Source organism: Mercenaria mercenaria, chromosome 9 (assembly GCF_021730395.1).
Source record: "Mercenaria mercenaria strain notata chromosome 9, MADL_Memer_1, whole genome shotgun sequence".
NCBI lineage: Eukaryota > Metazoa > Mollusca > Bivalvia > Venerida > Veneridae > Mercenaria > Mercenaria mercenaria.
The window spans coordinates 72,611,440-72,636,767 of NC_069369.1; the positions used below are offsets into that span (position 1 = coordinate 72,611,440).

The window sequence follows — 25,328 nt, forward strand, 5'->3', positions numbered from 1 at the left end:
ATGCATTTAGTAATTGCACAAGGAACAGAAATTATATGCTCACTGTAAACAAAAGTTCTACCATTCTGGTTTAACCTGACCTTGACCTTTATCCTAACAAGAGATTACAAAAGCTGTGGCTTGAGAAATGTGAAAGTAGGTCACTAGATCAATATCAAGGTCAAAGTTCAATTCAGTAGACAGAAATATGCATGTGCTTCAAATTGGAGGCTGTAGCTTGAGAAATGTGAAAGTAGGTAGTAGGTAAAAATCAATGTCAAGTTTGAATTCAGAACACAAAAATATGCATGTGGTCCAAATTGGAAGCCTGTACCCTCAAAAAGTGTGAAAGTAGGTCACTAGGTCAATTTCAAGGTCAAATATTTTTTTGGTACACAAAACTATGCATGTGGTTCAAATTTGAAGGCTGTAGCATGAGAAATGTGAAAGTAGGTCACTAGGTCAAAATCAAGGTCAAATTTCATTTCGGAACACAAAACTATGCATGTGGTCCAAATTTGAAGGCTGTAGCTACAGAAATGTGAAAGTAGGTCACTAGGTCAAGTTCAAGGTCAACTCATGTCAAGGTTCATCTTGCCACTCAAAACCATACATGTAGTCAAAATTTAAATGTTGTAGGTTATTGACAAGAAGATTTTAAAAGCTTTTCCCGATAGAAGTCTATATAAACCATGTGACCCCCAGGGCAGGGCCATATTTGACCCTAGGGGAATAATTTGAACAAACTTGGTAGAGAATCACTAGATGATGCTACATAACAAATATCAAAGCCCTAGTCTTTGTAGTTTGAAAAAGAAGATTTTCAAAGTTTTTCCCTATATAAGTCTATATAAACCATGTGACCCCCGGGGCCGGGCCATATTAGACCCCAGGGCAATAATTTGAATTATCCTGGAAGAGGACCACTAGATGATGCTTCATACTAAATATCAAAGCCCCAGGCTCTGTGGTTTTAGACCAGAAGATTAGAAACCATTTTAACTGTTCCTGGCCAATGTGACCTTGACCTTTGACCTAATGACCTCAAAATCAATAGGGATCATCTGCTGATCATGACCAACCTAACTATCAATTTTCCTGAAACTAGGCCCAAGCGTTCTTGAGTTACTGCCCAGAAACCATTTTACTGTTCCTGGTCAATGTGACCTTGACCTTTGACATACTGACCTCAAAATCAATAGGGGTCATCTGCTGGTCATGACCAATTTCCCTATCAACTTTTGTGACCCTAGGCCTACGCGTTCTTGAGTTATCATCCGGAAACCGTTTAACTGTTCACGGTCACTGTGACCTTGACCTTTAACATATTGACCTCAAAATCAATAGAGGTCATCTGCTGGTCATGACCAACCTCCTTATCAACTTTCATGATCCTAGACCCAAGCGTTCTTGAGTTATCATCCGGAAACCGTTTTACTATTCAGGGTCACTGTGACCTTGACCTTTGACATACTGACCTCAAAATCAATAGGGGTCATCTGCTGGTGATGACCAACCTCCCTATCAATTTTCATGATCATAGGCCCAAGCGTTCTTGAGTTATCATCCGGAAACGGATTGGTCTATATTCCGACCGACCGACCGACCGACCGACATCTGCAAAACAATTTACCCCACCTTCTTCGAAGGGGGGCATAAAAAACAAGACCAAAGCTCAACAACACAGACCTTTACCACCCTGCCTCATCCCAAATTATCTGCATAATTGTCAGAAAAAGTAAAATAATCTAGAACAAATGGTACTCACCAGTTCCAAATGCCACTTCAATGTCCACACTAGCGATATCCCCCGATGTTTCTTCAACAAACTCCAAAGGTATGACTTCACTCCACATTCTGAAAGCAAGGTCAATGGTTGCTCTTTGGTCCTCTACTGGTATTCTTGTACTGTAACCACTTTCTAGTAATCTCCATTTAATCACTTGCTTTTCAAATTTTTGACCATCTAAGGGACTTGCTTTATTAGCCATTGTGTTATTAATTATATTTTCCATTATATTTACTGATCGTTTCTTAATGTTAACAAGTTTATTTTCATTTTTAACTATCGTAGGGTCTTCATTTTTTAATCTATTGATATAATCATGTAAATATCTTTTTCGACGTTCAAGACTAGATGAAGAACTCCGAGAAGTTCCAGATATGACATTTAATAATTTTGTATTAGAAGCTGACCTTTTCCAAGGTCGATTTTTAAAAGAATCACCTAATGCATTTTGGAGACTATTTGCTTCACTATTTTGTCTTGTAAAGTGACCCAGTTTCTCTCCATTACTAGTTCTATCAGTGATTTCAGAAACTGCACTAACAACTGGTTCGTCTTCATCAGAGTTACCACATCTTGATGTGGACATTAATTTCTTTGTCCGTCGATCTAACACACCCGTTTCGGGTAAATCATACTTTTTCTGATATAGTCTTATTGCTTTTCTAATTTTTCTAGATGTGCATGGAGGGAGATTACCTCCCTCAAGATTTGTTCCATGTCTCGTGTTTGCGCCTCCCTCTGAGAAGAAGTCTGGAAAAAGTGATCTTCTATGTCTTTCTCGTATTTGACAATGCAGGTAGCCATATTTTTCTAACTGTTGCTGAAAGAAAGATAAAAATCTTCGTCATGCCACCATGACCGTTTTTCGTTTCCTTCTGCCAATATCTACTTATAAAAACTGATAACAAGTAAGTGCTTGAAGCGCTTTCGTCATGAACACACTTCTTGTTATTTGACGTGGAGATTTTTTGCCTTCTAAATGCCAGTTGGCCTTAAGTTAATTGCTGTATGTAGGAATAAGAACATTAATTGATTAAAAAAACAATAATTGTAAAAAATTATATAAGTATATAAGAACAAAATATGACACAAGATCCGCTTCGAGAGCTGCACTTGCGGGGGCAGTGACAGGCGATGTGTCATCGGGCAAACCGGGATAATTATAGATACCGCATTTTGGTACCAATCGTAAACTTCCGTCAGAGGTTAAGTGGCAGGAGGGAATAGTATCTTATTATTTCCGTAATAGTGGCGGTCTAATGAAACCTGTTTCCTTATTTAGAACTGCTGTGCCAGTCAATGACATTTTGTCAACATCCTGTTTGTTATTTCTACCGTAATATTCCGAATGTCCGGAAACGGTGTTTACTCATGTTTTACGTGTTTGCATCTTTGATGAGAGGAGGTGAAACCTAATTCAAGTGAACCAAAAGAACAGCTTTCGTTATAGAAATATCAGAACAGCCGTCTTCTAATCTTACACATTAAGGGGAAGTAATTATCAACTATAAAATTAATAACTTTTTTTTCACTAATATAAACATTCTGAAGAAACTATTACCCTATAAGAGAGATACTTAAAACTACCTTATGTACGTTTGAAAATAATTTTTTATGGCACATTTTAACAAAAAGTATTATAAATACAAAACTGTGTACTGATACCGTATTTTTATTTGAAATAATACGGCATTGACTTTTTTTGTTTCTTCAACTTTGACCGATATTCTATAGCCGTCAAAAATAGCCGTATATATAACGTAAAAAGCGCCATTACATCACAAATTTAGATAAATGCAAGGCTCTTTCAACGGCCCAGGGTAAAAATAAAAAAGTTTAGATAAAATATAAAGTGCATGTCTGATAATAAACACAGATTGCAATTTCTTTCTTCAATAAATGTCTACAAAAAAGAGCGTCCAAACCTTTTGAACAATGCAGACAAAATATCTATCGCATATCCACGATAACACACTTGCAAACATGATAAATTTGATAAGTACGAAAAACTCATGGCACTGGTGATTTCATGGCTGATTATACAATAAGACAGATTCATTCTTTCCTCCTACAATCATACAAACCGTGCCAGATGTGCTTGCCAAAAACATGGTTCTTTTCAAGATGAGCGGAAACTGTGTCATAAATTTAAAACGTTAATTCTTAATTTTTTGCAGCAGGTTCCAAGTTTTTTTCATTCAGTTCACCAAGTTTAACATGTTAAAGGGTGCACATAATTTGTGAAGTTGACCAGTTTAAAATTTATCAAACAGCAAACAGCCTTCAGTCAGAGATTTGAATATATGACTTAAGAGTGGATAGGATCAAGGGGAAGGCAAAAATGGTTACACAAAAGTTAAACGAACAGAATCAAGAAGTACACCATAGTAAAAAGGGCGGCTAGGGTCAAGAAGATTGTTACAGTAAAGAAAAACTAGCAAATAGGACCAAGGAGAGAGCTAACATGCTTGCACTGAAGCAGACCAAAGAGTGGACTTGAATGGTTATACTAAAGGAAAACGAGCGAATAGGTCTAGGAGAGGTCTAAAATGATTACAAGAAAGTAACACGGGTGAAAAAAGGACCAAGGAGCACACTAAAGTATAACCGACGAAAAGGACCAAGAAGTACACTAAAGTATAAAGGGCGAAATGGACCAAGAAGTACACTAAAGTATAACGAATTAAAAGGACCAAGGAGTAAGCTTAAATGGTTTCTCCAAAGTAAAAGGAGCGGCTAGGATCAAAGAGACAAAGTACAACGAGTGAAAATGTTCAAGTAGGGTGGTGGGGGTGGGGGGCGGGGGGAGGTAGAGAGAGAAAAGGCGAGAATTGTTATACCAAAAAAAAAAAAAGACGACGAGGGAAAATGACCAAAGAGTAGGCTGAAATGGTTACACCCAAGTAAAACGTGCGAACAGGATAAAAGTGATTAGTTTCATAAAAGTAGTATATAGATAGTATTTACAAACGGGCTGCATAATAGGAACATCTTTGCTCTAGACTGAGTTATTGCTTAACAACTTCTTCTCTTATGTAGCTGCTCTTTATGAAAAATGATATCAAAAATAATTACTTATCACGCGTTGTAAAAATATGCGGAAAGTATGAATATATTCAAGACGATTTTATGCGTCAACCGAGTCCATCAGGATGTCCGCGACGGCTCAACCCCGTTCGTTATAGTATAATTACGTTTATCAATTAAATTAAAACCTACAACTGATGTCAACGGCTCAAACGTTACATGGCGGTAGAAATCGATGGAAATTGTTACAAAATGAATGGTTACAAAAATGTATATACAGTATCGCCGCGCAACATTGTAACGTTCACGTAAGACAAAGTGACTTGATTAACCGATATTTACATATGCAATGTAGACAAAATTACAAGAATTAATTTAATGAGTACTTGATAAATATATGTGATAGATGAAACAATAGCATAAACAAGTTATTACGTGCGAAAATCAACCTGCTGTATTCCCTTCAAGGACACCACACTGGTTCAGGCGGTGCTTTTTACTACTATAAGGATTATCATCAAGGTTGTAGATATATGATGGTAGCAGACAAAAAGATAGAATTTACATCAATTAATCACACATTTATGTGCATTTTTAATGGATAACATTCACAGCACAAAGCTATGGGTAATTTCCTGGAATATCGTCAAGTAAAGCACAATTTTGCGAAGTATGAAGTTGGCTTTTCTCCGGGCTAAAATAACAGTACACCGAGTGCGATAAAATCGCTTCAAACAGACGAAGATATGACCAAATTTTAAAGATCTTTTCATGTGTAATTATGCTGATGAATTCATTAGTTATGCCACGCGATAATGTGTTGTTTTTGCGTATGTAGTAACATGTAAATTATGTTGCACTTTTCTCCGTTACTTTGAAATAAAGAATAGTTACGTCACAATTTACGAAACACACGTTAAAAACCCATGCTCGGCAATAACTCCAAAGAAAAAAATATTAGGAAACAATTACGCTGAACTGATTACTTGAGGTTAAGGAAATGATGCTACTTCTTTGGTTGACTGAACAGTTTTACTGAAATGGTCCCTGGTCACGTAACTCAGCACCGTTTCATGGATTGAAAAGATGCGAAACAATTAAGTACCAAACGATTAAAATTGTTTCTTAATTGAAGTGCGAGACATAAATCCCAAGGTATGCAATTCATACGGGCTTAATAAAAAATAAGATGATATCGTTTGAAATTATTTTTTACAGTGGACAGTACGTCGGTAAATGGCACATGTATTTATTTACTTTAAATTTTCTTCCTACATAGCCTCTAAATATATACTTTTGCTTTATTTACTCGCCAGTGTACTGAATAATTTTCTACAATTTAAACTTTTGATTTAATAGAACAAATAAAGGCTAATTAAATATGCTATTTGAACATGAATATTAAACGTTAATATGAAAATAGATACCGTGTTGTTAAAGATGCAAGGTGTTCTAAATCTGGTAAAGCTGTACATGAGGAATATTTAGTGGGCAAATCAGATCAAATTAAAGTGGCAAAAGCTCTATAATGTGTTTCATAGAAAGTTTATTTTGCTGGTACTCAAATGACATGATTTAATAACAAAGTAAAAACAAATACTGATTAGTGGTGTTCATGCCTAATATGTGTGCGTGTAAATGGTCATTTTTATTAGGTTTAACGTCAAACTGGCACGGTCAGAAATCATTTGCTGACCTTCAAACTTTTGATTGAGGAAAACCCCATTATTTCAGACACGTTGGCGCACTTGGTAGAGCCACCGACCTTCAGTAAGCCAGCTGGTTGGCTTTCTCTTATAAAATAACGAAGTTTCGAGCCCACATAGACCTTAACCACTCAGCGACAAAGGTTACTGATATATCTTAGGGGTCTGTACTTTATTCCATGACCAAGTTCTTATAATGACTACCCATGCCATATTTTGGGGTCATATTTTAAGATCAGTATATCAGTATAAAAAATCCCGCTTTATAGCTCAATAGGAAAAGTGCATATCTACGGATCACGAGATCGTGAGTTCGGTCCACGGGTGAGGCGTATGTTCTCCAGACGATTTGATAAAAGACTTTGGGTCTTAAGTAATTTCAGCCTCCATCGATGATTCATATAGAGTAGTTGGCAGTTATTTGCGGTACACAGGTTAGTACTGGTACAGAATCCAAGAACACTTGTTATTCTAACTGCCCGCCGTAATATTACTGAAATACGGCGCTAAACAAAGAATAATTTCAATAATTTAAAAATAAGAATTTAAAAAGTAAAACTACGGGTAGTAAGAGTAAATTGTTTTTGACAACCTCCTTTACGAACCCTCTTAGAGACCACCATGACTGGCAATAATGGAAACACCGTGATTCAAATGTTTGAAATTAAATGAGTATGCGTTTGTGCAAGGCCTGACCGAAATTTGCTCCGGGTTTGTAATTCTGCACAATAATTTATGTCAAGACAAGTTAAATATGCAGTAAACTTGATAGAACTCTCGGTGCTTTGCAATACATATTCTCCCGTCTAGAATGAGTTTCAAGCTAAGTACAAAATGTGATTAGCCTTCCGTGCAGGTTGTTTCATGTTGGTTTTTGTTCTATATATTTATTAAGACGTTAAATTACAACTTCTGACGAACCTTGAAAACATTACTTGATGTACTATTACCACTTTTTGCTTTTTGTGCGTACAGTTTATAATGTCTCATAAACGGGATCAAACGACAATTTCTCCAACTAAAATATGCACTCGTAAGCATCATTTATACGTGTATGTACAATTATAAAACCTAATAATTATACAATCGTGTGAACGAAAGTTTCATTCTAGAGTGTTTGTGTCTAAAAGATGTACTTAAATAATGAATTCCGTCTTTTTTAAACAAAAAAATGCCAACCCGAGATAATCAAATACATGACATACTTTCTTCATCCATTTTTAATAAATTTCTTTATTTTCCCCCTTCTTATATCAGGAAATTCTCCCTTTAGAGAGCATATGGATTTCTCATTTAATCTAGTATCCGAAATTTTAAACTCATGCGTTTTGGAACAATAACACTACGATCTCATAGACAGTCATTAGTGCAAACATTACATCAAGTTGGGCGAAAGTGCTGCCAAAATAACATCGGGGTGCTAATATCTGAGTTTACAACCTGTCTGTGATGTTGAAGAATAAAAATCTGGAACAAACCTACACCTGACAGTTGAAAAACTATCTGTCTGACAGAATACAGCACACTTAGGGAGGTCTCGGATTATGATCAAGAAAAACCTGATAAAGTAACGAAAGTTGTCTTAGCGTTGATTCATTCGATATAACATCTGCTTCACTTTTACCGCTGCTGGATTCAAGCAGAAATGAGGCAGAATTCTCCTGAGCCAGTCTTGTGCAGTGCTTTTTAGGTAACAAGTGGTTTTCATGAACAATGAGGGACTATCTCAAACTATTTTAATCTCCATAAAATTACCCAATGAGGGACCATCTCAAACTATTTCAATCTCTATAAAATTACGTCCCGGACAGATTTTTAAAGCTATGTGAGACCAACTCTGGAAGTACAAAGAGAAATGATAAAGATAAAAGATCAAGGATCAGCTGACCGATATGCAAACTATTTTATTCCCTGCATGTCCTACATTTTAATTATCATTCCCTGCATGTCCTACATTTTAATTATCAAAGCGGCACAAACGATACTGTCTGCTTTAGAAAAAATGATCGTCCAAGAGAATAACTACCAATCAATATTATTTGAAGGTCATATGCAGTCATACTTATAAGCAAATAATGGACCTATCAATTTTTGTATGAGATATGCCAATTTCCCACTGCACCCTTTTAATACCATTCATATAACACTCTAGCTATATGACTAAATCATGATTAATTTGGTGTCTAGTGATGGCTGTAACCGAGTGAAATCGAATAGAAAATGTTTATAAATATATATACTGCAAGAAATAATGAACCACTACGAAACAGAATGTCTTTTATATGCTTGTATTTAAACTACGACCGGATTATCACCCAGTGAATGTTCAATCTTAAATTCGGTAAAATGAGTCATTCATCTTTTCGTTATCTAATATACGTATATTTTGTACTCTAGGGTATTATCAAATTAAGCGAATAAAACCTCTTATAGGACCGTTCTTAAATCCATGCGGGACTCGTCTGATACTTTAGTTGTATGACTCATAAAATTATATGTTATGTGGACCATTTTACATTAATAACACTTTCAACCGGCGTAAAATACGTCTGATAGGGCGTAGGCACGCGAGTACGGTGTCCCGTCTGGAGGCTTCCGAAGTTATGTGGGGTCTTAAAGGTTTGCAATAGTCATAACACAGGTTACATAAAACGACAGCTGTAAAAAATAAATTGAATTCATGAAGAGAAGTTTTTATTCATTTTGAAACCCATGAAAGCATATAACGGGAATAAAATGGACATAAATTGCTATATTATATGTTTCTTGTCTCTTTATTCACCTTTCTATTTGTTAATTGTTTTTCCCGCATGTATTGTTTGTTAAATTGCTGGTATATTGTATTAACAGACAATGTTGTAGATTAAAAAAAAAGTGATTTATACATCTGCGAAATCAACATCATCTTTCATATTCCTTGATGAAGCTAGAAAAAAGTTTACCTGATTTTTTGGCGGTCCTGTTTTATTGCTTGAGCAACAGATAACTGATAATGGATGCATAGATTGAGAGTGAATGACTGATAACTACTGTCCATACAGCTTTAATTCACCCAACATATTAATTACTACAGGTAGATAAATTATGCTTAGATGAACACTTGTTCTCAAAAAAGAAAAAAGAAAGAAAAAATCACAAAAAAAAAACGAAAGGGAATGACACAGAAGTTGTTTATGTGTATGCATCATCTATTTGGCTGGGTCTATGAATCATTCTACATATTTAACGAACGTAAACTATTACTACGTAAATTAACTATGAATAAATTCATTTTATTTCTTAAAAATGAACATGTTTTTGAAGCATTAAGGGCTCTATGGGTCAGCGACAACAATTTTAACTACAAAAAAGCAACAGTTATGCCTTTATACTGTAAAATTTGATATGTATTGTCAAATAAATGGTCAGATTACAAATTTGATAGTATTCTGTTGATAGTTATCATGTTTGAATGAAAGAAAGAACATTTCTGAATGGGTATTTACGCCACATGATTTGCAATTTTTATGTCATGTAAATCTCAAAACCACAAAAATTGCATTAACAAGCTATTGTAATATATCTTATAGTAAATTGTGCGGTATTTAACAATGACGTGTGTGAAGAGCGATTTTGAGAGAATTTGAGCCAGTACTTTTTAAGTACCACTGGCATCAGAAAACGCGTAACAGCTCTTGGCTAACATGCTAAACTGTTAAATCGTATTAATAACAAATAATGGGAAAGGATGCTTGTAATGTACAGACCCTCATAAAATACGCATGTTCGGGGTCTTTTCTGGTAATTAAATATGTACCCCATTTGCTGCATATATACGGTTACAGACAACTTTGATATGACACCGAAACAACTTGCTTGATATTTTTTCACACAAGGGGAACCTGTAGGCTTAATGAGGCAATACTTGTTGAAGTAATAAAATCGACGGAGTGTGTGTTGTAAACCGCAAACTGCTACTTTTATCAAATTCAATTAAACATAAAAATGGAGGCTGTTAACTGAAATAGGATATATTAGGTATTGTTAAAATTTGGACAATCATGAACAATTTGGAATTAGCCATATACTGGTTATTGTACGGGTATTAATTTAGGTCGTTATTTTTTTTTTTTGTTTAGTCATGGCATGAATATGCAATATTTTCTACATAAGTATTCTTAATGGATGCGGTTAATGTTTTGTAGAAACAACGGTCAGGCCACGTTTGCTAATTAATACACAATATATCAAACACGCTAATGTCTTCTAGCTTTGACATTAAGCGGCGATTTGTTTAGAATCTAAGGTTTTTTTCTCTTTTTTCAAAACTGACCTCAAGGATGTTGAAAAGTAAAATCCATATAAATATCGACTTGTACCATTACGCGTTGCTATGAAATATCATTATTTTGAAATAGTAATGCATTTGACCTTTTCTTTATTACTTTATCGTTCGAAACATGAGCTAGCAATGTACTTAATTGTTTCAATCGTAAATGTAAACGGTCGCACGCACTTTCTTTCTATATTTAAACCTATATGATTTTATACACATGTCTGTTAAGGCTTATGTAGTCGACCTTTCCAAGATGAGATATAAACATCTGTTTCGTAATATTCTGTTTTAAAAGAAGATACAAAAGAAATATTACAATATGCTTGCCAAAGACTAACATCATAAACTTTACACTTCTTTAATAAATTACGCTAATGTGAAAAACATGTACCATCTATTAAACAGACTTTCTTCGCGTTTGTCATTCATATTCTTACGAAAACATGTGTTTTATTTTTCTTATACAACACACGTTTCGTATCAACGATAAGGAAAAATTCCCCTGGCCACCAAATTTTCCCCTATTCATTAAATATATGTAAATTTGATTAGGACATGTTAATGTACCGAAATGCGATGCAGTTTTAAACGAAAGATACGATGCATTGAAATCCCAATATTATAGTCACGATTTAAATAACCGATTTACCATTTGTTTGAATATTGAGAGACACTCTGAGTGACGTTATAAATTCCCCATTTATTGTTTTATTTGTTTTTGCCGATCTTAAGTATCTTCAAGAGAAATAGTATATACTGGCAGAAAGTGTGTGTTGAACACTCAAACTGACCCGATTTGCATTTTTATCATACTTGGTTTCCGCCAGTCTTAAAATCTACCTTGTTTTCGCACTGTTTAATATCATTTCGTTGTAACGGATCTGATCATCTGGATTCTTTAACCCTTTTTACGAATACCTGTCACGTATGTTTTTTTTCAGCCTCAAAATATCTTTTTATGCACTGTCAAAAATTTCAGTACATGTATCGTTCTAATATTCGCAAAAGCTAGAAAAGGCGAGTCGCGTAGAGAACATTTAAGTAATTAATAAATCATTAATTATTTTTTTGTTTAATCGAAAATTAGTGGTCATACTTTTTTAGCAATTAGTACTTTATGTAATCTTAATCTTTGTAGAACCCAAAATATTATGGGATATTACCAATAGCTGTTATGTTCATGTATAAATCTAGCTTATATCTACTTTTTGTCATCTGTTCTGTGAACAATTATTGTATGTGCACCCTTCTTATTCGGTATCTTGTGTAAAAGAAACTTTGAGTACAAAGATGTAATGAAAGTTGATAACTCGAACGTGCTTGAAAAATTCAAATATTTCCAAGAAAACAATTAAAAGTTTAACTCAAATGGAATGAAAACTCTGAATTCGATTTAAAGGGGACTTTGAATTTAATTTAAAGGATTCGAGTTATCAAGACTTTTCTGAACATGTAATAGATACCTCAGCTTCGATCTTGTTATGGACTGACAACGAAGATTTATGTCTTTCATACATGGCTTGATCCCTATGGTCCCGGTATTGGTAGAATTTCTCTCCTAGACTCGACCCCAGCAGCACGGAAAATAAACAGAAGGCGGTTAGTGGGTTATACCATTCACTGGCCATAGTCTTGAATGTCTTGGATAATATCCAACAGGTCAATATCCAGTAATTGCAGTACTTGTTCCTACGATAATAAATGATTTATGGTGTACATTGCTCAGAACGATCGTCTGTCGACCCAGACCGATATTGGATAACATAATATCCCAATATAAAATTGTTCCCAGTGTTCTTATATTTTCATATATATTTAATCATTAATAGCACAGAAACTGATATATCCTTGTACTTTTGTTTCACGTTATATATCCATATGTTATTCACATTTGACACTGTATTATTAAAACATTTGAATATCCAAGTAGAAATATATCACAGCGTTTACAAAATTTCTTCTCTCTGTGCAAGTCTCGTGCTATCTCGTGCATTATAGCTCATCTCTTTATATAACATGGAATCACACACCCCTGTAAACACAGAAATAAAAAAAATCAATCCCAGATATATAAATAACACTCTATATACTAATTTTATCGTGATTGAAAATCATGAATAATAACGTCTCCACCTCATAGTTTCACAACCACGTTCGGTTTCCTGATATTTTAATCATTTCTCTAAAAGATCAAGTGTCCTTTAAGCCGTGGCTGTATAAGTGCCTTAAACAAGTGTCCAATAAAAACATACCGTTCATTTAATGACTATAAAACTGTGTGTTGGGTTTGGTTATTTTCCTGCTGCATTAATCCAAGTTACATTCCAATACTGCAAAACTAGTATCAGCATCACATCTTGAACTAATTGTAAGCAAAACGTGTTCATTTCGTCAACGGATTTATCATAAAATACATTTCACATCTAGTATCCCTTTCACCATGTTTAAAATTTTCAAGTTTAAGTGTTAAAAAAATTCTTGTTTTCTTAATGTACAACTTAATGTACAACTTATTCAAATTTATTTCACGTAAACATTGTCTCTTTTTTTTCAATCCATGTATCACATGTTTACTATATTAAATTAAAATCCTGTAAGTTACAAAATTCAATAGTTTACAAGTGTTCATTTACTATATACGACTTTACCGCAACTCGTTTAACGTTTTCCCATGCAATTTACTATATCTATCAGACCGGCTATTATGTTAACGTAGAAAAGCTAAGCTGTTATTGTAGTTTACTGGTAAAGAGTTAGACACAATATGATATTATATCTACAGACTAAATAACAGTAATCACACAAGTGGTACATTTATCTAATTATAATCAGCTCACGTACAGTGCGCATGCGCGGAAATAATGCCAAAATGTACGTGTCTATCTCACAGACTTCGTCTGTTAGTCAAACTCGGCCATCGGAATAACATACACTTGCCTGTCACTTATGTTTCTTCTTATATAAGTATTCAAATAAACACAAGATAATTGATATATTTATTCGTTTTTTTTTTCACATACTCTTTATTATATTAAATCTGTATATTTTATTTCTTTTACTGTTTTAATATTGAGCTGAATTTCTTTTTATTATATTCCAAGTTAAAACTCTTGGAATAAGAAACAGATATGTCTTTTGAAATTTAAACGTGCTCTCGCATCTATTCACAGCAGATGAGGAAATATGACTGCTTTTTATAGTGTGCGTTATATAATTTTAATGCTATTAATGTTAACGCATGTGTACGTTAATTTTGTGTCTTTAAAGTCATATCTAAATCAGGTGTTTCCGTTTTAAAGGGGATGCAATGTGCGTTTATAATAATATAATCTTATTCCATCGAGGAAATCCCTGGCCGATCTGCAGACGACATATTTTAACCAGAACAACACTGAGTCATCCAAATGATCTATAAAAGCCCGAGAACGTCTCAGAAACCATCTCGTCTGCAACATTCGGGGTTAAATGTCATAGCCAAGATGATTTCTCAAAATAAATCTCAATATTTCTCCGTTATAGTGAAATAATGTTTACTCTGTTTTAGTGCATGTAAATATAGCAGACAGCTAAGAAGCTTCTCCGCAGAAGACATTGTATCGAACGCAGACGAAATCGTACGTCATTTTTTCCCGCCAATACAAGATTATTTAAGAGATGTCAGCCAAAACTGAAATAAACAGTCATATAAAATACATCTTATTCTGGAATAAAAGCTCGTTGGGAAAAAATGTCTGCTAAAATGTCGTCTGCTTATGGTATATTATGTCTTGCCGAAAGAAAGAAAACATTAGTGGACTACAAAATAGTAATGCAATTACTGCTGAAAGCGTGTAAGCAAGTTGTCAGATTACATATAGAATCAAGTGTTTAAAATTGCATTATTTTAAACAGTCAAAATGCATGAAAGCACATTCTTGAAATTTTCATAACATCATGATTTATATCATTATTCTTACTCTACTATATATTTTCCCTTAAAGGCGGAAGTTTGGTAAGAAAAATGATGTAGTATGTGTACATGCCGCAAAAAATTACTCTCCCTTACTAATTTGTATAATATCAATAACACAAACAAATTCTAAATACATAGACTTCTTTATTGTCAGGGCGTGATATTACTACAAGATATACAGCTGCATATATAGAGAGAGAAAAGGGCTCTCTAAGAAAACGAAGAAAGAAATAAACGTTTTTTAAACTACCCGCGAGCTACATCAAGAAACAAATTATTGTTACTTTCAGCTATAACCACATTACGTAACGAAAACCAAATTGTAATCATCAACTCTTATGACGTCATAAATCGTACACGTCATTATTTAAATCGACACATCATACCCTCAGCGATAACCTTGTATAAGAAAAAAACAAGGTTACCTACGGCCAAAACTATCATAAAAAGGTTCTTCATAAAGGAATACGTCACTAACACGCCTCTTAAATAAACTCGGAATGAAACCCCGTCTTATGAAAGCCGGTATTAGCGGTTTTACATTTATGGATATCTTACAAACTTTGGCCGTATACTTCACTTATATCTTGTATTAACATCAAACATTACATTGGGATGAGTGTTTACTCTAGTATAACCAAGGTGTAAAAGATAAGTGAGAATACCCGTGTTGCCTAGCTTGTCTTAAAAATACTGTCAGCAAATGCAATTACGGCTGGCTGCAAAGCTAAGCATATTTTAATTTCCATTCATAATAATTACATCCATGTACTTTGGTTGATATTATGTGGCATTATTCCTTGCATTGCGCTGTTTGGCGAGCGAAAAGTAGAAGTAATCATTACGTTTGCCATTCTTAAGCAAATATTAGTTTATTGTGGTTTATGAATGAACCAAAAGTATGACCGATTTGTAAGTTATTGGAAGATTTTTATTCATACATTTGTTGCATTTTTAAATATTAATGAAATGAGTTTGTTTAAACGATTGCCAATTTAAGCGTGTATTGCAGGTGTGATAATGTAACATGTTGTCAGCAAACTGGATTTTTTGTAAGAAGTTTTACATATGTATATACTTATATAAGTATAGATTAAAACTGTGTAGAATATTTGAGAATATTTCCCACATCATGGACGAAGCTAACAGATTGTTGGAACATCTCTGTCGTAGTTGCTACTGAAGGAATGACGGCCGCCAACCGGCGCAATTCATCGAACGCCATGTGACGGCGTCATATATGCGTAAAACAACATTTCTATATAGCTTCAACTGTCAACCGGCCTAGCAATTTTTGCTCCAATCGCAGTAAGCATCAAAGTTAAGTTATTTTGAGCTGTAATGCCATTCTGACAATTGTTTCTTGGAGGGGAATCCATTACGGGTATCCGTGACTGGCGAAGGCAGCATCAATTCATAACAGTGAACAACTCCCCCACTAAGGTATCTTTTCCTTCTTGTCTGTTTATTTCAATTTCAAGGCTGTCACTTTCACAACCAGTGACCAGTATTAACCTGTCCTCAACAAGCAACTAACAATTTTCCCTTGATGTTGACTGGCACCTTAAACATAATGCCCCAGTCAAGAGTTATAAGGAATTTACGCCTCGCAATGGATTCGAACTTATGACCTCCTAGCTGGAAGTACTTTGCACTACCAAAATGAGCTAAATGGTCGGACCATTGCGAGAGAGCTACATTTAAGACATACTATATTTCTCTTTTACAAAAGAAACACTTAAAAATTGAATATTTCAGACATCCATCAGCGTGTAAGTTTATACACCTAAATTCAAATAGCAAAGCCGAACTTATTCAATTATCTAGACGTGTAAAAGAAGCTTTAACTATTAGAAATGCACTTCTAACTGTCGAACGATAATATTTCATGTTCATTCTCCACTTGTTTTCTATGTATAATATATATAATTATATTCAAGTTTAAAATAATAAATGTACTATATTTCTTATGTCATGATTTTTTGTCACGTTAACATTATATTTGTAAAGAAAATGCATTTTACACGATGCAGTATGTACAAGTCTTAATAAAGTATCTGTTCTGTTTTAAAACACATTGATGTAAAGTTTTCATTCATATCTGACGAGTTTAAATTTGAAATTTCACAGCGACACTTTCTTTAATGAAACTTACTTGAATGAGTCATTCGACACTTAAAAGGACTGATTTGATATAAGATAAACAAGTTGTTTAAATATATCTAAACATTCAGCTTAAAAATCCAATCGATCAAAAAAATGGGGCGCGTTGATAAATAGACCTGTGCAATGTTTTTATCAAGGAGTTTAAATGTTAGGATCATTCAACGTTTGTTAATCGAAATGGACTAAAATGGCTTCAACTTGTTTAAACTACTTAAGAGTTTAAATGGTTACATTGTATCCAAAATAGCAATAAATAATCAAATAGTTCGATAAAGAAAAAATAAAAATAAATGATACAGAGGAGTTTTTTCTTCTAATATACTCTGAGAAATTTTACTTTTTAGATTATGCCCTTACCTTGCTACAACACTTCCGTACATATATTATATTGCAAAGATAATATAATAGCTTCCTAAATGCAAACTACAGTACGGATTTTACAACGTTTTTGCAGAATAGAAAAAAAAGGCGCTGCCTGTTATTTCGACGTTATTGATATCATTTTTAACGTTTTGTACCCTTTTGGTAAAAGTATCAAACATTTTGATATGAACTGTCAAAATCTTTGCATGGGACTTGCTTAAAACTTAGGATTGTAAAAAGTTAATATAAAATAAAGTGTCGAGATTTAGGAATTTATTCCGTTACTCAATGCCCAAAATGATACATATAAATTATTCACTGAGAGAAAAAAGGTTTATTTGCACGACTTTTTCTTGTTTGCAAATGATACAATAGTGTTTCTCTTACCATTTAACGTGGTTTTTGCGTACCTCGTACGATATCACTGTGTGAGCTGAGGTTACAGTCAAAACAAACATAAAACTGTCGATAGATTGTATCGCAGTGTCTGCATATTCGAGCGTTTCAGGTGATATATAAAAGGCGTTGATGTAAGGCAAGATAAAAGGAAGATCATCCGATTATTTGATTGAGACATTTGGCACGTCGCACTGAATGCTTTTAAATTATTACTTTTTTTTGCTGATATTGCAAACACTGCATCTTAGCTTTCGTAAATTTTTAGAAATGTCTTCTATGTTTTTCCAGTATTTATAAACGCTTACAAAACCAGAAACGCTTGGAGTATTTCCTGCGTTGATTTATCCTTGTGCAAACAAAAGCCTCTATATTTTGTTTAAAAATTTTAGCATTGCTTTTTGCGTTGTGAAGCATGCCTCCCAGATTTCATGTTAAAATAGTCCTCTAAAATGTACTCAAAATTGCATTTTGTAAAAGGCTCTAATGACAGCATATAAATCTTGTTCCAAGTATCTTGTAAAGTACACGAAAAACTGATTTAAAAAAGCTTTGAAAATAAATGGACATTCTGCATAGGATTTGAAAATAACTGTACACCTTTTCCAATGTTTTCATTTAAAATTGTGTATTTAAAGTTTTTAACATTATCGCAATATCATAAGGCAATTGAATAGGTAAATCAATTATAATTGGCAGCCAATCACAGATAGTAATCCCAAAAATTTAATCACAATCATAGATTGTTCATCTTTCTAGTAAGGCAGGATGCTTTACACGTATTTTAAAATGGTCCTGTAGTAGACCAGTGGGCCAAAACGACACACTAAGAAACCGTCACAAGGCCATTATGAAATATTTGTTTTATTGAACTTTATCATAAGTTTGCTTTTAAAAAATCTGCATTTTAGTCATATCGACTTCAAGTCTTATATTATTTCAGGTTAACTTATTTCTTTATGACCGACTTTTGAAATTTGTTACCGCCGTAAAATTACGCAACGAAAGAATTCAGAGACCACAGTGGCCCTGAACAATAGAAGCCAATAACGTACATGTCATTACAGAAAAGGTAGGACGATTTGCCATTAGGCAAATACACAACACAGGCGATCATCAAAGACTGCGAGACTTCGCTTTGTCAACGCATTAAAATCTGTTCACATTCGGGAAAATCACGATACTCATGTCAGAGCACGGAAATCAGGAGAAGTTATCGCCACAAACGTTTACAACTAGTTGTTAGAGCATTTACGTCTGAAACAGGGAGGGGATGTATGTGTACTGCGTGTTGAAGTTAATTGATTGGACATTTATTATGTAATTTAACAGGGTGGAGTCCATAACAATGAGTAATAAGAAGATGCGTTAAGGAACGTGCATGTGTATTGTTAAATCGACATACAAATATCATCTTACTGTTTTTCATGATAAACATATGTTTGTGCTTGAAAAAAAAGTTTCCAAAGAAGGTAATGACAATTACATACTTTCGGTTAAACGGTTGTATTCCAATCTGTGTTCAATATAAAATTATACTAATTGAAAAAATAAAGACTGTAGATTTCTGCATTAACATTCTTCTTAAAAACTATCGTATTCAGGATGTCTTACATTTATATTATGTTTATTTTACGGGAATTTTACGCGCATATCTCTGCAATATCACACAAGAAGGAACGTAATTTGCAGCATGGCGTAATAATAGAATAATGTATTGTTAAAGATTTTTCAATCAAAAACAGTTTATCGGCCTATTACTTTGCCTATTATTTACCACCGTCATAAGAAACGCATTTAACGTGACCTTGCGCGATAACATATTTTACAACCATGAAACACTTTTCCCCCAGACAAGCGCTTAAGCCTTTGCAGGATGAAGTAATTTTGCGCATAGGTATCGATACCGCGGCTTTAAAGTATAAAAAAGTAGTTCCCGATGCCAATAACGGCTGTCTAAATAGGCAATTAACCACCCACAGTCACAACAAGGGGCATTCCTAGCAGTATTTAGTAGAATTTCTGAACAATGCATACTTAGAAAGCCATAACGCTTAGCACGTTCTTCACGTGAACGCAATAAGTTTAAGTATTACAAGCGGAATTATGTGGAGATTTTAAAGGGCTTCGAACATGGAGAAAGTATTCGAGGATCTCAGACAACGATTATGTGTGAGTAGGAAATAATAACAGGTTATTTAGAATCCTGAGTTGAAAGAGTACGGAACTGCACCATAAAGTTTATTACAGAGTTTACAGTTTTAAATATAATGAAATGTTAGCTTTTAACAAGCGTTAATTGACTATGCCACTTTTGTTATTTCATTTGATTCTTTGAAAGGATGACAGTACGCTTAGTTTTATCAAAACACACTGTTGTAACAATACGTTTCTTAAGCACAATTATAATTTATGAACGGATAGTTTTGAAGAATTGTGCTTATGTGTAGTATGATGATCCAAATATAATCTAAATGTTATTGTTGTAATACTTTTAATGGGCCCTTGTCCTTCGATTTCATTCGTGACTTGTTTTGTATTTCTATTATGAAAGACTAAACACCAAAGGGAATACCAAAGGACTATACTGTTTGGTCCACCTTCTCCATAACATCAGTTTTCCAATATTTCTCTTTCAATATATGACAATACCATCCAGAAAATTTATTGTTCTAAAGAATTTATCAAATTTTCAATATATATTGAATAGATTTTAGTTTATCACAAAAATAATTTTAACAGGGCATTTTGCATTGTAACTGTCAGCTGTATTGAACATCAAATAAGTTTAGTTTCATGAAGTTATAAAAAAATCAGGATAACTTAGTATGAACAAAAGCAGTATTTACCTGTAAACATATAGTGTTAACACATTTACCCATGGAAAAAATCATGACTGGTCATAACATTATCATTATTAAAAATATCTAAGACTTTAAAACTAATACTGCTGGAGAATTTTAGAATATATGATTAATAAAACTTGCAAAATAAAGCTGCAATTCGCGCAAAAACAATACTATTATGTATAATGGTTGACTCCACAGTGACGTTTAAGTCACAGAGTGGCAAACTTAATCATTTTGTTTATGTATATTATTGATTTAAAATAGTTCAAAATCAAACTAACCTACTTAAGAAAATCCAACTGTATTCCAAAGAAATATCATTTGCATGTACAATGGGTATATACAGACTAGAGAAAGAATAAACGTATGGTGTCCATACCACACACCAAGGAGTTTTGTTTCTATATTTGACAGTAACTAATTGCATCATTGCCAGACGATCAGTCATTGTCCCCCCACACCGTTTCTTAACATCGTTTACGATGTTGCACTTAACAATAAAGTACACTTGCACTCACTTACATTTTGCATGGAAAGAAAAAAGCGTTTATTTGCGTATAAACAACATTGGTGTAATAATAAGACAAACAAGCACACAGATACACATACACACACACATAAGTAGGAAAAACAACAACAGTCGGGTACCGCCTAAGGACGGCCGGCGGATAAAATTATGGTTGGCACAATAACTTACTCATGATAAAAGGAGAGAGGCAGCAAATACAAGGAAGGGTAAATTAAAGGGACAGGGATGGAGTGGGGCGATGGGGGGGGGGGGGGTAATATGGATAGTGAGGAGAATGAGGAAAGAAACGCTAACAACAAATATGACAACATATACAGCACAAAGTACGAGACGGACTGAAAACAAGTTGAAAATAGGGGCACTGCCTTGGAACGGTCAATAACCTATAAAAAGGAAACTGAGGGGTTTAGCGTTTAGGGTATGCCAACCTCGCCCTTACCCTGTTTTCAACAAGTTAGACAAGACAGTGTAAATAAAATTACTACCACTGAGAAAGGCATAAACCACATTGCGACTTCTTGCAAATCATCCAAGAATCACTTGCGACTTATTATGATATGAATTACTTAAGCATTTGGAATTTCGGTCCCAGATTTACATATTTTTGTTTATAGGTTTGTCCGATTAAAAGGTTAGACAACCGATTTCAACGAGTTTTTGGGTTCCATATTTATATTTTCATATTGATATGATCGAGTATTTTGGTATGTAATTTGTGATAGGAATATGGCTACTCTGTTTACAGTCAACTAATTACTTTCAATATTACGGTGTAATGACAGAATATGCGTTTTACAATTCATAAATGAACAAACCAGATATGGGCAAACACAATAAAAATGTTCCATATACATGGTCAGTATAAATAAACAGTAGGCTACAATATATAACGGTAGCCTAATGGTAGAGCGCTCGCTTTGAGTGCGGGAGATCGTGGGTTCGATCCCTGGCCGCGTCATACCAAAAGATTTACAAAATGGTACTAGTAGCTTCCTCTCTTGGCGCTTAGCATTAACAGGATAGTGCTAAGACTAGTCAGCCCGATGTCAGGATAATGCGACTTGGTGGGGTATCATGTCACGTGTCTACGGCGTGACATTCCAGTGAGGCAGAACTATAAAGCTCGGCATTGTGTTCACTGCTACAAGTAGACACCGTCGTTTGTATGACTGAAAAAAATGTAGAAAAAGACGTTAAACAACATATACCTTTTACAATAGTATACATTCAAGAAGCTGTCACAAGTTCCGTTCCAATAACTATAGTTTGGTTCCTTAAAGACATAAAACAGACCAGCCTTTTAATTCCACGGAATAATAAACTTGTAGCAAACTATATATTAAAACCAATTTAGTAACAATTTATATTCAGGATTTAATTACAGTATCTAAGAACAAAATTGGCATTGAAGATTTTGGCCATTGCTACTAGTAAATCTACCAAATTCTATTCCTAAATTATGAAAAAGAAAACTCTGAATGAAGTAAACTGTTTCTTTATTTCGTCATTGTAAATAGTTAAGACATATACGGTTCAATTCAAGCCTTGGTAAATTCTGTATTGATGCATTCTATTCCATTCTTGAATATACTTTAATCGAATATTTGTTTAACGTTTGCATTGAGTCAAAGTAATTTCAAAGTTCACTACAACCAACTTGTGTTCAAAATGTTTTATTCGGCGACGTCAAAACATGTTGATGTTGCTATTTATCTGTTCGATAAAAAGTCTTACATGTCATATTTTTATTATCATAATTTTAATTCTGTATTTTAGAGGTTTTTTTATTTGTAGAAAATATTTATTTATTTATTTTTTGGGTTTAACGTCGCACCGACACAATTATAGGTCATATGGCGACTTTCCAGCTTTGACGGTGGAGGAAGACCCCAGATGCCCCTCCGAGCATTATTTCATCACGAGCGGGCACCTGGGTAGAACCTATGACCTTCCGTAAGCCAGCTAGATGGATTTGTAAAAAAGGAAACAATTCCAAGATGGCCATAATCACTTACATTAGGGGTCTAGATACGGACTAAGAAATTCTAACAAAATGCAATGGATCTTTTCAGGTTTTTTTTTTAAATCATGCCGCCGAATTCAGCTGTACAATACAAGTTTCCTGTATTGATAACGGAGAGCGGATCACTAGTACTGTTATTTAATATAAATGTATCTGTACACGAGTAACAAAAATATCAATAATGCAGTTTTCATCAATTATGTACCATCAGAATATAAGAAATATCTTTCCTCTTGTGTTAGTGGTTTTAAAGTCCCTGTTTAATGGAAAATTGATTTATATTTTTTAGACTGTGCTGGTAAACTAAAAGATTTGTACATGGCGGAGAAATGCTGCTAATGAAGTAGAACAAATGAAGAAGGGATAGAGCTTCCCCTTGTTTAACTCATCAAGTCAGAAAGACAAACAAACTTGTATCTATATTGATCAGAATACGATGTTCGTAAATTATTAGAATACAAATTTAACATATCATTTGACGGATACTATGTCGCTTTCCTAAGATTGCAAGAAAAGACAAGTTTTGTTTTAAGTAGGCAATAATAAAACAATATAGACTCTGAATGGGAATTCTAACTGTCACTGCTTGTAAAACACCAAGAATTGAGGGTTTCTTTTAATTTAGATATAAAGATGAGAGTCCAAGTTGGGGAGATTTCAGACAAAATGGCGAAACAGTCCTTACATGTTGTTATTTGCAAACGATTCATATTACTGTAACTTAGATTGCCATGTTTCATGTGACTTTTTGTATTATTTTAGACATCAATGAAATTGCTCTTGCTTTTTAAATTTTGGAAAACTGGGGATCAGTTTCTGACGGAAATGTTTCATACTCCTTCTTGTTAAAAGGTACTTTCGCTGAAAGATTTATTTGTTAAACATACTGATATAAACGACGCGTTTATTAACCACAATTGTGGTTAGACGTTATTTCACGTTGAGGTACAAATTGCCATGACGAGGTTCTTAATTTCTAATTAATGACAAATATAACGGTGTATAAATACAAACACACTTAAGATATAATGCCCGAGTCGCATCACAAATATCATTTTAAGACAATACAAAAGCGCTATACAACTATAAATGTCTAGTTTACCGCTTTCTTACTTATTTCGTGTTGATGACAATTAAAGACGACATGAGAAGTCTGAGTAATTTTTCATTGTCCCCCTACACCTAAAATTATCCCATTTATGTCGACCAGAGGTTAAAAGCTACAGTATGTGAAATTATCCCAAAAGTGTGTCACTCAAATAGTCTGAACGCATCGTAAGAATAGGCTAAAAGCATACAGACAAAAAACAAAACAAAACAAAAACGTGGAATTGTACGTGGAATTGTAACAGCGCTGGGGAATTTGTGCCGTTTGTTATTTTATATCTGTTAATGAAGAAAATGTTTTGTACAAACTATTAGATATGCTTATCTGAAACAGGTGCAAGAAAGACACGCTTGACCGATTGTGAGTGTTATTTTGAACAATCAGTTATACGTCAAGATATATATTTGACTTTTTCTGTAATATATACTGACTATGCAAGGAAAAATGAGCATAAAATACTAAAGTAGTCATTTCTTATAACAATTACGAGGGATTCAATAGCTAATGTTTGTCGAAACCTATGAACACGTCCAAGTCCAATACTCAACCAATATACGAATCACGAACTTACTTAAAGTAGATATCTCTAACCGTAAACATCAAGCATTTTTTTTTTGTAATTTCTTAAACGGAAACCAGTTAGACTATGATACACTCGGAAGTACATTATAGCCTGCCCACGTGCATAATGTAGATACCACTGAGTGTAGAAAGAAATTTTTCAGAAAGGTCAAAGTTTTTATGACATCGGCGCAAGATGAAACCCTCAAACACTTTGATTTTTATCAATACACCGTGATTAGAAACTTCACATTACATTAAAGTACATTTCTGTTAATACACCATGGTTTTAAAAACTTCGCCGCTAAAATAAGAACGAACAGATGAAGAGGAGTAAAACACCTCCAGCGGTAAAGGGTTTTAATACGTGACTTAAATATCACTTCTAGACTTATAAACGCTGTATCAACAGAGATGGTCAATGACTTTTGTTTCTTTTGAAGACTAGGTAAAATGCATGTGCCTCACAATAAGCTTGTAATTTTTACCCAATCCTGTCAAAAAGGTTAAAATTTCAAAATTGAAAACTACAATTATGATTATGAAACTCGGCTATAACCTACTG

General features: G+C 34.0%; 1 protein-coding gene across 3 annotated transcripts in view; it reads right to left on the reverse strand.

Moving 5' to 3' along the window:
* Positions 1–25,328, reverse strand: part of LOC123547447 (matrix metallopeptidase-21-like) — an 82,457-nt gene that overhangs the window by 17,008 nt on the left and 40,121 nt on the right. For 2 of the 3 annotated variants that reach the window (XM_045334570.2, XM_045334571.2), the window contains exons 2-3: positions 12,280–12,848; positions 1,748–2,588 (exon numbers count right to left, since the gene is read on the reverse strand). In XM_045334570.2, the coding sequence (XP_045190505.1) occupies positions 1,748–2,588; positions 12,280–12,444 (1,006 nt within the window). In that variant the 5' untranslated portion in view covers positions 12,445–12,848. Of the gene's footprint in view, positions 1–1,747; positions 2,589–12,279; positions 12,849–13,068; positions 13,594–25,328 lie in introns of those variants that run through there. The other variant, XM_045334568.2, reaches the window with a different exon arrangement.